This window comes from Suricata suricatta, chromosome 8 (assembly GCF_006229205.1).
Source record: "Suricata suricatta isolate VVHF042 chromosome 8, meerkat_22Aug2017_6uvM2_HiC, whole genome shotgun sequence".
Classification (NCBI taxonomy): domain Eukaryota; kingdom Metazoa; phylum Chordata; class Mammalia; order Carnivora; family Herpestidae; genus Suricata; species Suricata suricatta.
In genome coordinates this window covers 56,952,948-56,970,140 of record NC_043707.1, presented here as the reverse complement: position 1 = coordinate 56,970,140, position 17,193 = coordinate 56,952,948, and the positions used below count along the sequence as shown (strand labels likewise).

Sequence of the window (17,193 nt, the reverse complement as noted above, 5' to 3'; positions counted from 1 at the left end):
TATGACTGAATTATTTTTTTCACTGTATTTATTTGATTTAAAAATTCCTCATTGAAACTTTGTTATCAAAACTTACTGAGGACTAAATTGAAATAGACTTTAAAAATGGAAACAAAAATCAAGCATAGGTAGAGATACATATCCTATTTTCACCAGCTAGAATTATAAACAATGGTTGGCCAAAGTTGCACAGGAAAATACTACTATATAATTTTAAACACATATTATCTTAGTAGGTAACCTACCACAGGACCCGGTCTTCCAGTTAGACCCATTGGGCCTGGTGGACCTCTCAGAGCAATCTAGAAAATAAAGTAGATCAAACTCAGAGATGCCCTTCTTGACAAGCATATTAAACCACAATATTCATTTGCACAAACTACCTGTAATAACAGACAATAAGCAAAGGTATATTAGCTACATGCTAGAAAGAGGCCTGATTACTAAAGAATTATAAGGTTCTAGAATGACGAATGACCTAAATATCAGACTTGCTCTGAACTGTTATAAATTGTTTACAATCTTATACCATATATTATGATTTATTCAATGATAAAAGTTAAAATAGATTTTAGTATAAGAAATCTAATATTTTGAAATTTTTCTACACTGAAGCATACTTCAGAATAATGCACAGACTTCTCTTAAACATGCTGGCATGATCATCATTGAAAATCCTGTTAGAGGTGAAAAATTTGAGGTGCTTGAAATAAAAGGTTTCGAGCAATAGGAAAAACTATTGACAATTAAATACACATAGCAAGCAAAATTGATCAGAAAATATGCTCATACACTTCTTTTTTAACAAATCTCAAATTTAACATTACAAGAAAAATACATTCATTTTATATAATCATAGGCATGATAGATTGATCACATGCACTATTGATAACTGAATATTAGAAATGTGAAATTAGCATACTTGAAAAGCTGGAACAAGTAGAATACAAAGGATAAATATTTGATAGATGTTAAATTAGTATGGTGAGCTATTTTGAATATTAGTAATTCCAAAAGATGAATATTTAGACTGTCAAAACAGATATCAAAAATAATACTGTAATAGAAACAATATGTAAAATCATATTAGAAAAGTGCACGAGATGAAAACAGTAGGATCTCCAAGGTTCCACTACTGACTCACCATGAGATTTTTGACAATATACTTCTTAATCCTTGAGATTAAATATCTGAAAAATTGGAATTATAATGCTTGCTACCTATTTCCAAGTAGGTTAAAGGACTAATTAAAGGAGGAATTCATTGGCCTCATAAAACATTTAAGCTCAAATAATTACCTTAAATTTGTTGAAAGTAATATAAATTATAAGATGAAATGTAGGAATCATTAGCAAATTATTTTAAATATTTTAGGTATGTGTTACACCAAGGTCAAGAAAACAAATAATTAAAGTTTTCTGTCTTTATACATGAAATAACCAAATAATGGAATCTTTTCAGATTAATAGATGTAGTAAACATATAAATAAATATGACAGTGAATTACAATCTTCACTTATGTTTTCAGATATTTTACACAGGTAAATGTATATGTGTATAAAATACACAAATGTTAAATTTTATATATTCATAAATTTATACAAAGTTATCACAGAAACGATTTTGGTCCCTTAGAAAGTGTGTCTATACCAAATATGAGCCATTTATTTCCTTTTTCCTTAAGAAAACCAAAACCTATACTATGAATAAAAATATTATATGACTTTCACCTCTTTCCTACTCCATTCTTTAGATTTCCTTATATATAAGATATATATAAGATAGAGTAGAAGCATTTAGCTAATGAAGGATTTATAAACTAAATGGATTTTGCAAAAACATCATAGATTAGAATGATTAGAACTCAAATACGTATTTGTAGGTTTCTTTCCTATATGATAATGCTTAAAAAGCTTAAGCATAGAAAAAAATTATTTCAAACCTTCTTCTCTTACTTCTTTTTAACATCAAATTCTGTCTTAGCAGACAAAAACTATATGTGAAAAATAGAGAGTGCTAGGAATAAATCCATCAGTACTCTTTGAAAAAAATTTAGAAAATGTGTGTGTTATTGTTTGTGTGTTATTGCCAGAATTACAGATGGCAATACTGTCAGGGTCAATCATTTAATTTTAGTATTCAATTAAAGACAATATTGCCACTGGAAAAATAAATAGAATCTTAGCATTTTTTAATATCTAAAATCCAGTGTATTTTTCAGAAGTGTTTTGTTTATAATAGTAGCATCCTCCAGGTACACACACACACACACACACACACACACCCCTGACATTGAATCAGTTTACAGGAATATATATTCTTTCTTACCCGAGCCTGCTGAAGAATTGCCTGTGCCTGAGCTTCCTGAGCAGAGATAGTTGGTCCTTTGGAACCATCACCACCATAACGGAACTAAGAAAATAAAGAAGCTCAAAATTGGCTTTTTTCAAATAGGTTCCTTAATCACTACATTAAAACTTGCTTGCTGAAAATGGTGTGATTTTATAAAAGTACAAGATAACTTCATTATGAATCAAGATACCTAGATTTTTAGGGGTTCTCCTGCCCATTCTGGAAGTTCCCTAGACCATGTTTTACCATTTATAGAAGAGAATACAGACTTGCAATAGTGACTTATTTATTTATTTATCTATCTATCCATTTATTTATTTATTTTAATGTTTATTTTTGAGAGAGATACAGAGTGTTACGGGGGAGGGGCCGAACCCACCAACATGAGATAATGACCTGAGCCAAAGTCGGAGGCTTAAACTACTGAACCACCCAGGTGCCCCGAGACTTCCAATTTTAAATTCCATAATCTTTAAAAAATCTGAAATAAGTCACCATACAGTTTATCTACACAAATGCTACCCATTTCTATTCACTCATTTGTAAAAATTCCAAGTGTATTCAGTTCATTGGTGTTTATAGATCACTTGCTATTTTGTTGAGACAAACTTTTGGAATCTATATGAACACAGAGGAAATCTTCCTTGAGATATACTCATTTTGTTTACATTTTCTCAAATAATTATAATGGGAAATTCACCCTCCCTGTATACTTACATAAAATCTTAAAATTCCTACGCTTTCTTAATTTTAATTCAAAATACAGCATGAATCAATTTCTTACTCTACATGATTATTACTTGAAATTTTATTACACTTAAGCAAATAAACCACATTTTCCCCTCAGAGAACAAGGGCAATTTTAAAAAGCAATCTTATGGCCAAGCAATTTTGAGCAATGAATAATGACCCTGTAGATATATATTCTTTAACAAGCATCAGCTACTGTGTCTATGGTAATAAATAGCATACTAATATTATGTTAAGTAATCCATGAAATGCATAGTAATTATATGACTCAGGATAAAGCACATGACTGGAAACACTAAGAATAACCTATAAGCTTTGTTGTCAAAGTCTAATCAAATAATGGAAGGTGCCTGGGTAGCTCAGTTGGTAAGCATCTGACTTAGCCTCCGGTCATGATCTCACAGTTCACGAGTTCAAGTCCCACACTGGGTTACCTGGAACCCCACTTCTGGTGAGCTTGAGCCTCACACTTCTCTTTCTCTCTCTCATTCTCTCTCTCTCTCTCTGCCCCTCCCTCTCTTGTACCCTCTCTGTCTCAAAATTAAAAAAAAAAAAACTAACCAAATAATGAAACCTCTAACACAGAGATTGATATTTACTAGAATTTTGTTCTAATAAAATTTCCTATAATTTCCAAAGGCTGCTTGATTTCAAGTATCTCTACCTCCCACAATGGTTTTTAGTTAATTGCTCTGTAATATGGTTCAACAATGTTTTTCAGCAATAAGATGATGAAATATTGTCATTTTTACAGTATTAAAAAAAAAACATACTGGTAACATTAACATGGTCCCAGGAGGACCAGGTAGACCATCAGCCCCTGGTAAGCCAGGACGTCCTGGGGGACCCTAGAAAAGTAAATCAGCAAAATTAATCAAGTAATTCAAATAAATTTAATAGAAACAGAATAGTCTACATTAAGTAATTTGCATTAGTCCCCTCCCTTCTTTTAGTAAGTATACCTAGAAAGGGTTGTTTTTCATTGCCCCAGTTTTACAGGGTTTTAATCATACAAGAAGTTATTGGCTATTCAAGGATGGAGGAAAAAAAGGGAAGGAATTTTACAAGAAGAGTTTGGAAGACTTAACACCAATGGTCTATTTCACCACATTATCTAGGACATGCTCTTCAAATTATAATTTAGGCTTATTAACTCAGTCTATCAGAATCCAGCTAAATACTCACCAGAGTTTATGGAAAACAGGTCTCAATTCAGATTAAAGAGCTTAATCTAATGTAACAAGTTTATCTCATCATTGCAATTTATTGGAAATAAAAGTTTTTCTTATTAATTATCACATAGATAAGTGCACATTCTTTATCCTCACTTCTAAAATTATAGTTAGAAAATTTAACCAAAATATTACACATTGAATTCACAGACTTCCTTCTCTCTCAAGAGAAGGATAACCTGTTTAACTTGTGGAATATATTTTAATTATTTTCATCTGTGTTATATTCTTTTGTTATAAAAAGAGTCCCTTCACTTACCCTCTCTCCAGGGTCACCAGGGGGTCCAGTGGGGCCTTGTAGACCTGGGGGACCCATAAGACCCTACAGAGAAATAAACCATGATGAGTCTGATTCCTGTTCTCATCATTCAGGCAAATCCATCCTACCAAAATCAAAGAAGAGCTTATTTTATATTTCATAAACATACATTGGTCTTCCTATCAATTGCTCTGTATATCTTCCTATGAAAAGGCAACATATAGGAACCACTCTGTAGCTAGCTTAACTCTTCCTTGATGAAGCTGATCTCAGGGTAGCGGTAAATACTCCAAGGAAAAACAGGAAGGAAGAACATGCCAATATAATGTCACTGAAGTAGAAGTCTGTTCCTGGTTCTTAATGAAGAAATGGTAATAGTCAGACAATTAGACCTCAAAAATGTGATAGCAAACTTGAAATGTAGAAATCATTTAGCCTGGAGGTATTTGCACATTTTCTGGATAAGAAGTATTTAAAGGCATCAGTATAATATATTTATTTCAGATGACAAGAATTTAATTAATTCCACAAAAGACAGAGATTTTTGTCAGATCAGTTAACTATTTGAGAATAAAGACACACTGAGCAACAATGGCCTCACTAGGAAGTGACAATGGAATCTGATAAGCACTCCATTCAGAAGTACAGATAAGGCTGCTACTGTCTACTTAAGAATTCTCAACTCCATCTATTGAGATATATCTTTACCTCTTTAATACAAACAAGAATTTTTTCACTATCATAACTTTCAGATAGAAAATTGAAAACGAGGTTAGAGGATACAGAGATATTTAAGCCAAAAAAAATTTTTAAATTTAATTCCACTTCTCTCAAAAGACTAAAATCTGAATAGCCAAATCGGAAAGCAATTCAAGGCCACCAGGCCATCTGAATTGTGTGCCTCTATAACTCAAGAGTCAAATTAGTATAAAATATGTAAATTCAATAATGTAACAGAAATTTTATGTCTGATTAGTTAAAAAGTCAAGATGAAAATAATCTCAACACATTTACATACCGCAGGTCCTGCAGGCCCTGGTGGTCCTTCAATAAGCATACCCTATGATAAAACAAGATAGAGATTCATTTCCAGTGAAATGTAACCCATAGACTCTCATCTAAGAAGCTCTAACAAAGTACATTAATGAATTTTAAAAAGTAAATCCTCTATTTCTACCATATAAAACCAATTATAAAAAATTTTCCTTGGGGAAGGGAAAGAATTTAAAATGATAGAAAACATAGACCTTGTCCTCAGAGGATCTGTGAACAAATTAGAAAAGTAATAAATATTCAGATAAGTAATATTAAAGGAAAATATGCTAAGTGCTCCCAAAAAGGGCAAAGCAAAGACATTTGACCAAGTTCTCCCTAGCACCCAGAAAAATGCCTGGCACAAAGCCATGATTTAATAAATATTTACTGCATAAATTAAGAAATGGAAGTTAGGTGGCACGTAAGCAAACTTTCATTCAGGGAAACTAGAAAAAGCCCAAGCAAAAGAATTGGGAATAAACATGAGATAGGTCTAAATAGATAAGAGAACAGAGTACTGTCTCAGGATAAGAAACTCATTCCACAAAGTTTATGCTTCTACTTCCAGAAATTGTTTTATCATTAAAAATATGATTGTAAATTTTTGTAATAAGGGCAAATTCATTCTGAAAAATATTTTTAAATTCTTTGGTGAATATATGGGATGACTTATGAGATTTAGGAGTAATACAGTAGATACACAGTATCTCCTTATCTTTTTAACCTGTATCTTTCCCTTCAGCCAGTTTTTCAATTTGTATGTCCTTGCAATTTCTGAAATGATTTTCATGATCTTGAGGCAAACAGTTAGGCATATCATCTTTAGTTTTCATGTGACAGTTTTCCCGAGTTGCTGATTAAGGACAACAATAGTAAAATTGCTTTCCACTAGGACTGTTTTTTACCAATATCTTGAGTAGTGTAACATTAATATGAATTTTAAAATCACTTTTGAAATGAATTACACCTTTTCTTCAATGGAAGAAAGGGAAGTGAATTTTAAAAGGACTATTTTCATATTGTTACATGATGTTATCTGGATATGAACAAGTAAGTATCTAGGTCAAATACTATATTCCTGATAATGCCAAGGTAGAGAAATTGAAAGAAGATAGAAAGGTTCATGTCCAGTTATATCCCAACCACCAACATTTAAACCTCAGCAAAGTTATTTAAGGTCTCAAGGTCCCAGGTTCCTTAGTTACATAAAATGAGAGAATTAGATTAGACAAATTTCAACTACTTTAAATTCCAAAATTCATATAGCTATATTTTTTGGTTGATTGAAATGTTACTTGCCAGAAATGACCTTACTAACTCACTTTGTTGTGGAAAATATTAAATATTTGGACATCAGAATTTTTAAGGATATTATGTAAACATATATAATAAGATAAGGTGATGGTGGCTCATAATATAAATTAAATAATTGTTACCAACCTTACAATGTATTCACATCAGTACTTACAGGTTCAACCACTGCTGGTTCTCCTTTCTGTCCTTTTTCTCCATATGCACCATGGCCATTTATCTGTTGAGTGAAAAATTCAAGCAACCTGTCCTTAAGTAATTAAGGCCACTTAAGTTGTTTTTTCAAGACTGATCATCTAAATGCATTTAAAACAACCTATTAAAATGTGTTTTAAAAAATAGAAACCTATTAAGAGTATAGATACTAAAAATATAAAAAGGAAAGCATAATAAACATTAATACAAATCTTGAATGAGATTAAACAATCGTTTCTTAAAGACACATTATAGAAAGTTAAAGACATCTGTAGACCTCAATTATCATCCAAGGCATTAAGCAGAAAATATCATCAAATTGAACTTAACAAAATAAAGGTGGGGGTGAGGGGTGGAAAAAATGGGTGAAGGAGTCAAAGGTAAAAAAATAAAACAAACAGTAATAACAAATATGGCACCTTTACTGAACATCACCAGAAAACATTTTTTAAAATTAAAAAATAGAATGAGAGGAGGAAAGGCAAGATGGCAGAGAAATAGGGAGTTTGGTACATCCCACCCGCATCTCAAACAAAGAGGGGCCGAAGCCAAAGGACACTGAACCACAAGAGACTGGGAGGAAAAGAGAGAGTCCACTAAGAAGATAGCCTCATAGGTGTGTGATTGCCAACTAAGGAAGATAAAAATGGGCCAGGACCCAGAGGCACAGGGTGGGAGGGAGCCCTCTCTGCAGGAAAACAAGGGGAAGAGAAAGAGCAGCTGAAACTTCTCACAGAACTGTCCTTGGAGAAGAGGAAAACCTTGGCCCAGGGCAGAGACAGATCCTGTCATCCCATTTCTAACTGCAGGGCATTTGGAGAGAAGCCTAACTCTAACTGTGGCACTTTCCTTGGGCTGGGTGCCCCAGTCAGTCTCAGTCGGCACCAGGAGGAGCTGCTCCTGTACTCCCACTACGCTATCCCCGGCTAGAAAGCGCCCAGGCCTGCAGGATTACATTTTGGGAGGTATCATTAGAGCTCACTAAGATCTGGAAAGAGGCTGGGTGCTTGACATAGAACACAGCACACCTTGTCTGTGCCCCCACGGCACAGGGAGATTGTACCCAAAGTGATTTGCAATGCTTGCTCCGAGAAGAGACTGGATGCCGCCATTTTTCTCCAGACAATCACCAAGGCGGGGCCTCAGGGAGTGGCCTGCTGGACTCACAGTGGAAGCAAGACCCGCCTACACCAAACCAGGCCCAGGTGCACTGGAAAGTTGCCTTTTTTTTTTTTTTTTTAACCAGAGCCCTGGGCAAGACCAGCATTGATGCATTGCTGTAATTAACTCTAGATCAATTCTTGCTTTTCTGATATATTCTCCCTTATCTCATTCTTGTCTCTCCTCTCCACTGCACTGGGTACTCTGGTTATAGGTTTGCTTAAACAGTCACATTTAATCCATTCTCTTGACGGATATTCTCTTGATGCATATTCTGCATCTCCATCGTTACCTTCCTTTCTCTTTCTCTCTGGAAAAATCAGACTATATAGTTTCTCTGGGTAAAACTATCTTCATTTCTTTCTCCTCACTTCCTCCCAGTTTCTCCTTTTTCTCTCTCTGAATTAAGCCTCTTAGTCTCTCTGTCTGGTCAATGTTCAATTTCTCTTTCTCCCTACCCCTGTCAATTCTGTTTGTATATGCTCTTTCATCAGCACTGCCTCCACCTTGCTCTTTATTTCTAGCTGGGAATCCTGGTTTTATGTTTCTGGACTGCCCTTTGTCTTTTGTTGTTTTTGGTTTTGTCTTGTTTCTTTACCTTTTGGTTTGCTTGTTTCTTTGATTTGTCTGTGTGTTTGTGTGCTTTTGTTCCCTGTTTGTCTGTCTGTCTGTTTTCCTTTCCAGGGCTACCTCAAAAAAGAAGCCAAAGTACACATGGTGGAGAGTCCCAAATATCAATACGAGTAGAGAAATAAAACAACCAAAGACACAACAAGAGAGACCAAGGGACACCATTAAAAGAAAACTTCCTTAACGGACAGGCCATGGACAATCAATGAGCCTCATTTAATATAGCAGAAATCAAAGGTGCAGCGTGCATAACAAGCTTTTAAAATGGACAAGAGACAGAAAGCTAGCCAAAATGATGAAACAGAAGAACTCTCCTCTAAACAAACTCCAGGAAGAAATGACAGCAAAAGAACTGCTCAAAACAGATATAAGCAACATAACTGACCAAGAATTTAGAACAATAGTCATAAAATTAATCACTGGGCTTGAAAAGGCATTGAAGACACCAGAGAAACTATTGCTACAAAGATTATGGACCTTAAAAATAGTTGTGATGAATTTAAAAAATGCTATAAATAAGGTCCATAATAAAATAGAGGTAGCCACTGCATGGATTGAAGAGGCAGAGAGGAGAATAGGTGAATTCGAAGACAGAATTATAGATAAAGAGGAAGCTGAGAAAAAGAGAGAGAAATTGATAAAGGAGCACTAAAGGAGAACTCGAGAACTAAGTGATGCAATCAAACATAACACTATTCTTTTCATAGAAATTCCAGAAGAAGAGAGAAAAAAAGAGGCTGAAGGGGTACTTGAACAAGTTATAGCTGAGAACTTCCCCAATCTGGGGAAGGACACAGACATTGAAATCCAAGAGGCACAGAGAACTCTCTTCAGACGTAACTTGAATCAATCTTCTGCATGACATATCATAGTGAAACTGTCAAAATATAAGGATAAAGAGAGAATTCTGAAAGCAGCTAGGGATAAAAGGGCCCTAACATACAAAGGGAGACCTATTAAAGTAGTTGCAGACCTATCTTCTGAAATATAGCAGGCCAGAAAGGAAAGGCAGGAAATCTTCAATGTGATGAGCAGAAAAAATATGCAGCCAAGAATCCTTTATCCAGCAAGCCTGTCATTCAGAATAGAAGGAGAGATAAAGGTTTTCTCAAATAAACAAAAATTGAAAGAATTTATCACCACTAAACCAGCTCTACAAGAAATCATAAGGGGGACTCTTTGAGGAAAATGTTGCAAGGAACACAAGGTCCCAGAGACACTTTTACAAGCCTGAATCCTACAGAGAACACAATGACTCTAAATCCATATTTTTCAATAATAACACAATGTAAATGGACTGAATGTTCCAATCAAAAGACATAGGGTAGCAGAATGGATAAAAATAACAACATCTATCTATTTGCTGTTACAAGAGGCTCATTTTAGACCCGAGGACACCTTCAGAGTAAAAGTAAGGGGATGGAGAAAAATCTATCATGCTACTGGAAGTCAAAAGAAAGCTGGATATCCACACTTATATCAGACAAACTGGACTTTAAAGTAAAGGCAGTAACAAGAGATGAAGAAGGGCATTATATAATAATAACACGGTCTATCCATCAGGAAGAGCTAACAATTATAAACATCTACGTACCCAAATATGTAAAATAAATAAAATAGCAAATACATAAAACAGTTAATCACAAACAGAAACAATCTTATTGATATGTGCTGATAGCAGGGGACTTTAATACTCCACTTACAGCAATGGATAGACTAACTACACATAAAATCACTAAAGAAACAATGAATCTGAATGACACATTGGACCAGATGGATTTGACAGATATATTTAGAAATCTACATTCTGAGGCTAGGGAATTCACTTTCTTCTCACGTGTGCATGCCATGTTCTCCAAGATACATCACATACTGGTTCATAAAGCAGCCTTCAATAAATATAAAAAAACTGAAATCATATCATGCACACTTTCAGATCACAGTGCTAAGAAACTTGAAATCAATCACAGGGAAAAGTCTGGAAAGCCTCCAAAAACATGGAAGTAATAGAACACCCTATTAAAGAAGAAATGGGCCAATTACACAATTAGAGAAGAAATTAAAAAATATATGAAAATGAAAAGACAACAATCCAAACTCTTTGGGACACCACAAAGGCAGTCACAAGAGGAAAATACATTGCAATCCAGGCCTAGTTCAAGAAAATAGAAAAGGCACACATATAAAATCTAACAGTGCACCTAAAGAAACTAGACCAGTAAGAGCACCCCAAACCTAGAAGAATAAATATAATAAAAATCAGGGCAGAAATAAACAATATAGGCTCCAACAAAACAGTTGAACAGATAAATGAAACCAAGAATTGATTTTTTGAAAAAATAAACAAAATTGGTAAACCTCTAGCCAGGCTTCTCAAAAAGAAAAGAGAAAGCACCCAAATAGACAAAATGACGAATGAAAATGGATTTATAACAACCAATCTCTCAGAAATACAAGCAATTATCAGAGAATAGTATGAAAAATTATATGCCAACAAAAAGGGTAGCCTATAAGAAATGGACAAATTCCTAAACACACACACACTAACAAAATTCAAAAGGGAAGAGATAGAAAATCTGAATAGACTTATAACTAGTGAAAAAATTGAATCAGTTATCAAAAATCTCCCCAAAAATAAGAACCAGAAGCCTTCCTTGGAGAATTCTACCAGACATTTAAGTCAGAGTTAATACCCATTCTTCTCAAGCTATTCTAAAAAATAGAAATGGAAGGAAATTTCCAGACTCATTCAACGAAGCCAGCATCACTTTGATTCCCAAACCAGATAGAGACCCCACAAAAAAGGAGAATTATAACCCAATATCCTTGATGAATATGGATGCAAAAAATTCTCAACAAGATACTTGTAAATCAAATTCAACAGCATATAAAAAGAATTATCCACCATGATCAAGTGGGATTCATTCCTGGGTTACAGGGCTGGTTCAATATTCACAAATTAATCAATGTGATACATCACATTAACAAAAGAAAAGATAAAAACCATATGATCCTATCGATAGATGCAGAAAAAGCATTTGACAAAATACAGCATCCTTTCTTAATAAAGACCCTCGAGAATGTCAGGATAGAAGGAACTTACTTAAACATCATTATATCCATTTATGATGAATGGACCTGGAGGAAGTCTTGGTAAGCGAAGTAAGTCAGGCAGAGAAGAAAGATACCATATGTTTTCACTCAGGTCTAGCAGGATAAACCTAATAGCGGACCATGGGAAGAGGAAAGGGTGGGGGAAAGAGTTGGGGAGACAGATTAAGGCAAATCATGAGAGACTTCTGAATGCTGAGAACAAACTGAGAGCTGAGGAGGAAGCGGGGGAGGTGATGGAGGTGATTGTCGTGGAGGGGGGCACTTGCATCGAAGAGCACTGTGTGTTATATGAAAATCAACTTCGTAATAAACTATTTTTAAAAAATCCATTTATGAAAAGCCCACAGCCAATATTATCCTCAATGGGGAAAAACTGATAGCTTTCCCCCTGAGATCAGGAACATGACATGGGTGTCCATTCTCACCACTGTTGTTTAATATAGTGCTGGAAGTCCTAGCATCAGCAATCAGACAACAAAAGGAAATAAAAGGCATTAGAATTGCCAAAGATGAAGTCAAACTTTCACTTATCACAGATGACATGATACTCTACATGGAAAACCTGACTGACTCCACCAGAAGCCTACTAGAACTGATGCATGAACTCAGCCAAGTTGCAGGTTACAAAATCAGTGTACAGAAATCGGTTGCATTTTTTATGCACCAATAATGCAGCAACAGAAAAACAATTCAAGAAGCTGATCCCGTTCACAATTGCACAAAAAACCATAAAATACCTAGAAATAAACCTAACCAAATATATAAAAGATCTGTATGCTGAAAACTATAGAAAACTTATGAATGAGATTGAAGAAGACACCAAGAAATGGAAAAACATTCCATGCTCATGGATAAGAAGAAAAAATATTGTTAAAATGCCATTCATACCCAAAGCAATCTACACATTCAATGCATTCCCAATCAAAATTGCACCAGCATTCTTCTCAAAGCTAGAAAAAACTATCCTAAAATTTGTATGGAACCACAAAAGACCCCATATAGCCAAAGTAATATTGACTAAGAAAGCCAAAACGGGAAGCATCACAATACCAGACTTTAACCTCTACTACAAAGCTGTCATCATCAAGACAGTATCGTATTGGCAGAAGAACAGACACATAGACCAATGGAATAGAATAGAGAACTCAGAACTGGACCCATAAATGTACAGTCAATTAATCTTTGACAAAGCAGGAACAAGTAACCAATGGAAAAAAAGAGAGCCTCCTTAACAGATGGTGCTGGGAGAACTGGGCAGCAACATGCAGAAGAATGAAACTAGACCACTGTCTTACACCATCCACAAAAATAAACTCAAAATGGATGAAGGACCTGAATGTGAGACCGAAAACCATTAAACCCTAGAGGAGAAAGTAGGAAGCAGCCTCCTTGACCTCAATAGCAGCCATTTCCTACTCAACACATCCCTAAAGGCAAGGGAATCAGGAACAAAAATGAACTATTGGGACCTCATCAAGCTTCTGTACAACAAAGGAAAAATCAACTAAACTAAGAGGCAACCGACGGAATGGGAAAAGATAGTTGCAAATGCCATATCGGATAAAGGGCTAGGATTCAAAATATATAAGAAACTCATGAAACTCCGCACCAAAAAAACCCCCAAATAATCCAGTGAAGAAATGGTCAGAGGACATAAACAGACATTTCTCAAAGGGGACATCCAGATGGCCAACAGACACATGAAACAATGCTCAGCATCACTCATCATCAGGGAGATACAAATCAAAACCACACTGAGATACCACCTCAGGCCAGTCAGAGTGACTAAAATGAGCAAATCAGGAGATTATAGATGCTGGCAAGAGTGTACAGAAACAGGCATCCTCCTACACTGTTTGTGGAAATGTAAATTGGTGCAGTTGCTCTGGAAAACAGTGTGGAGTTTCCTCAAAAAACTATAAATAGAACTCCCCTATGTCCCAGCAATAGCACTGCTAGGGATTTACCCAAGGGATACAGAAGTGCTGATGCATAGGAGCACATGCACCCCAATGTTCATAGCAGCACTTTCAACAATAGACAAATCATGGAAAGAGCCTAAATGTCCACCAACTAATGAATGGATCTAGAAGATATGGCTTATCTATACAATGGAATACTACATGGCAATGAAAAAGAATGGAATCTAGCCGTTTGTAGCAATGTGAATAGAACTCAAGGATGTTATGCTAAGTGAAATAAGTCAGACAGAGGACAAACACCATATGTTTTCACTTATAAGTGGGACAGGGGAAACTTAACAGAGGACTATGGGGGAGGGAAGAATAAAAAATAGGGAGAGGGAGGGAGGCAAACCATGGGAGACTCTTGACTACTGAGAACAAACTGAGGGCTGATGAGGGTGGGGAAAGGGGAAAGGGGGTGATGGGCATGGAGGAGGGCACTTGTTGGGATGTACACTGGGTGTTATATGGAAACCAACCTGACAGTAAACTATAAAAGAAAAAAATTAACAAATAAAATAGTCTAAAATTCAGAAATTAGACTTACGACCCCAAATAATAATGACTATTTTAATCTCATCAATGACAGGACCATTCAGATACCATTCTATTCAAGATTATAGTTTCAAATGGTGACTCTGGTAGTGGAGGCAGAGATACAAGTGCTATAGATTCCCATGAGGAAGAATCTATCAAGGTGTCCTGGTAATGATAACAACCCATAATTTACATAAAATACAATTGTATTTTAAACCTGAAAAGATATCAAGACAAATGTGAAAATACTCCAAAAATAAGACATACAATGACACAGAGCGTGATACTGACTTACGCTTGTTTCTGTGATATCTGTTTCTGCTGGAACACCTGGACCAAACTCCTCATTAGTGGGGCTTGTTGGTTTTTCTTCATATTCTTTATATTCATAGAAATCATATTCGCCTAAATCTCCATCTACCAGAAGGTCAGAGTCCCTGCCGTCTATTCCTTTGTTTTCATATAGTGTATCCTCGGAATTTTTCCTCTGGGAATCATAATCCTCTCCAGTTAGATATTCTTCAGTAAATACTTCTTCAACTGGATTTGGCTATTAATTTAAGTTGCAAGGAGTTGAAGAACATGAAGTTTACTGTTAGTAAAGCAAGGTAAGCATTTGCAATTACAGTTTGATGGAACGTGACGAGAAGCAATTTAAATGCTACTCAAGCAAGTCTGAAGACTGAAAAAGAGAGCCTTTCAGTATCATTGAAAGAAATATTTTTGCACATTGGTATGTACAAGGAAATATTGCTTTCAAAGTACTTTTCCCAATAAGCTGCAAATATTCACATGGACTCAACATGTGTATTTGCTTGTTCCATTGAAAAAAACTTGTTAGTCAATTTTATATTTACTTTATGGTTTAAAATTTGAATGATGAAATATGCATAGTTAAAGCTTTGCTTAATTTTCAAATCTCACAGATAATCATTAGAAAATATAACTACTACCAGTAAAACCATGTAAATTTGAATCTCAATCACAAAAATAAAATATTAATATCAATATTGAGACTTATCATTGCAATTTTTAGATTATGTAGTATATAAGGAAGTATTATATCACCAAAGAGCTCTTTAAGGCAAATAAGAGATATATCACTGCATTATCTCATAAAGGGTAGAGAATAAATATGCACTTACAAGGAAATTTTATATACATAAAACTCCCTCAGAGATATAAAAATAAACCTAGAATAATTATCTTTTACACATAAGTAATTCTTTATTAGTAGCACAAATATGAATCATTTATTATGCAGTTTTTAGCCATATAATGATTTTGATGATGTTCAAATTAAGTAATTTATCTTGCCCATTTTAGATATTTTATTTCTAAGTTACTTGATTTCCAAGACATAGTCAATCTAGATGACAGAATAGTATTAAATAAATAAGTAGAAGTACAAAAAATCATGTGAATAAAAGTACAGCTAATGATTAATTTAGCAATTGTTAACCAAAATAAAATGTCCAGTAACCATAATATTTTTGTATTCTTAGCCAAGGAGGATATAGTATCTATAGGGAATGCATGTCATCCAAAAACCAAATATTGCTATGTTCATAGTTCTGAACTAAAAAGCTAGTTGAATATGGTTAGATACATATCCACTGAATCAAGATGTACATTTCTGGAAAATGATTAGTTTGGATCAGATGAAACTTAAAATCTGTTCTTACCCTAAAATTTTATTTTCTGAAGTATGTGGTTGCATGTCATACACTACTGGGTTTAGTTGCCTCACTGGTACAAATGTTATATAAATCTTCTTATAGCTAAATGACTCAGGTATTCTTCATACCTGGTATGACAGGTGTTTCTCAAAGTTAAACTGAATTGTACACTCATTTTTTCATGATATGAATATATGCATAATATGAAATATTATGAATGTTTGCATAATATGAATATATTATGGATATTGTGAATAATATGAATATGTTATGAATCATAATATGAAATAATATATGCATAATATGAAGATTATTACATGTATACCTGTATGTGCTTAAACATTTTGATAGAAAAGAATGAAAAGGTTAAGACACATTATTTTTAAAAATCATAATTAACATCATTCTCCTAACAAGTATGAAAATGTAAGTAGATATTAAAATCCATTGACTACATTTTCTCAAGACGTTTGCTTCGGGGTTCTTGGGTGGCTTAGTTGGTTAAGTGTCCAACTCTGGATTTCAGCTCAGATCACCATCTTACAGTTTGTGAGTTCAAGCCCCATGTCTGGCTCTGTGCTGACAGTGTGGAACCTGCCTGGGATTCTCTCTTTCTCTCCCTCTCTCTTTGCCCATTCCCTGTTTGTGCTCTTTCTCTCTTAAAATAAATAAATACACTTTAATAAATAAATGAATACTATTAAAAAAGAAGTTTGCCATAATAAAAATGCATGATTATTGGTCAGATGAAATAAATTCTAATTGTATCATTTCATGATACAATTTTCTCATTAGAGGAGTCTCCCCCACACAGAAAGATCATGTTATGAATACCTTTCATCACAACATGTTGAGAAGCTTGCTCAATTCCAGGAATAGTCAAGAAAATAATAGCAGCCAATCCAGTTTAATCAGTTTGCATCTACCTGAAGCAAAGGGTCATGCAAAACCTGAATGGACTAATTTAGTAACAG

The 17,193-nt window shown here is 34.6% G+C and overlaps 1 protein-coding gene across 4 annotated transcripts in view; it reads right to left on the bottom strand.

The window, feature by feature from the left end:
- Positions 1-17,193, bottom strand: part of COL11A1 (collagen type XI alpha 1 chain) — a 209,939-nt gene that overhangs the window by 124,759 nt on the left and 67,987 nt on the right. For 3 of the 4 annotated variants that reach the window (XM_029949164.1, XM_029949163.1, XM_029949165.1), the window contains 7 exons: positions 14,836-15,090; positions 7,097-7,159; positions 5,612-5,653; positions 4,594-4,656; positions 3,876-3,950; positions 2,329-2,412; positions 246-302 (listed from right to left, as the gene is read on the bottom strand). In XM_029949164.1, coding sequence (XP_029805024.1) covers positions 246-302; positions 2,329-2,412; positions 3,876-3,950; positions 4,594-4,656; positions 5,612-5,653; positions 7,097-7,159; positions 14,836-15,090 — 639 coding nt within the window. The remainder of the gene's footprint in view (positions 1-245; positions 303-2,328; positions 2,413-3,875; positions 3,951-4,593; positions 4,657-5,611; positions 5,654-7,096; positions 7,160-14,835; positions 15,091-17,193) is intronic. The other variant, XM_029949166.1, reaches the window with a different exon arrangement.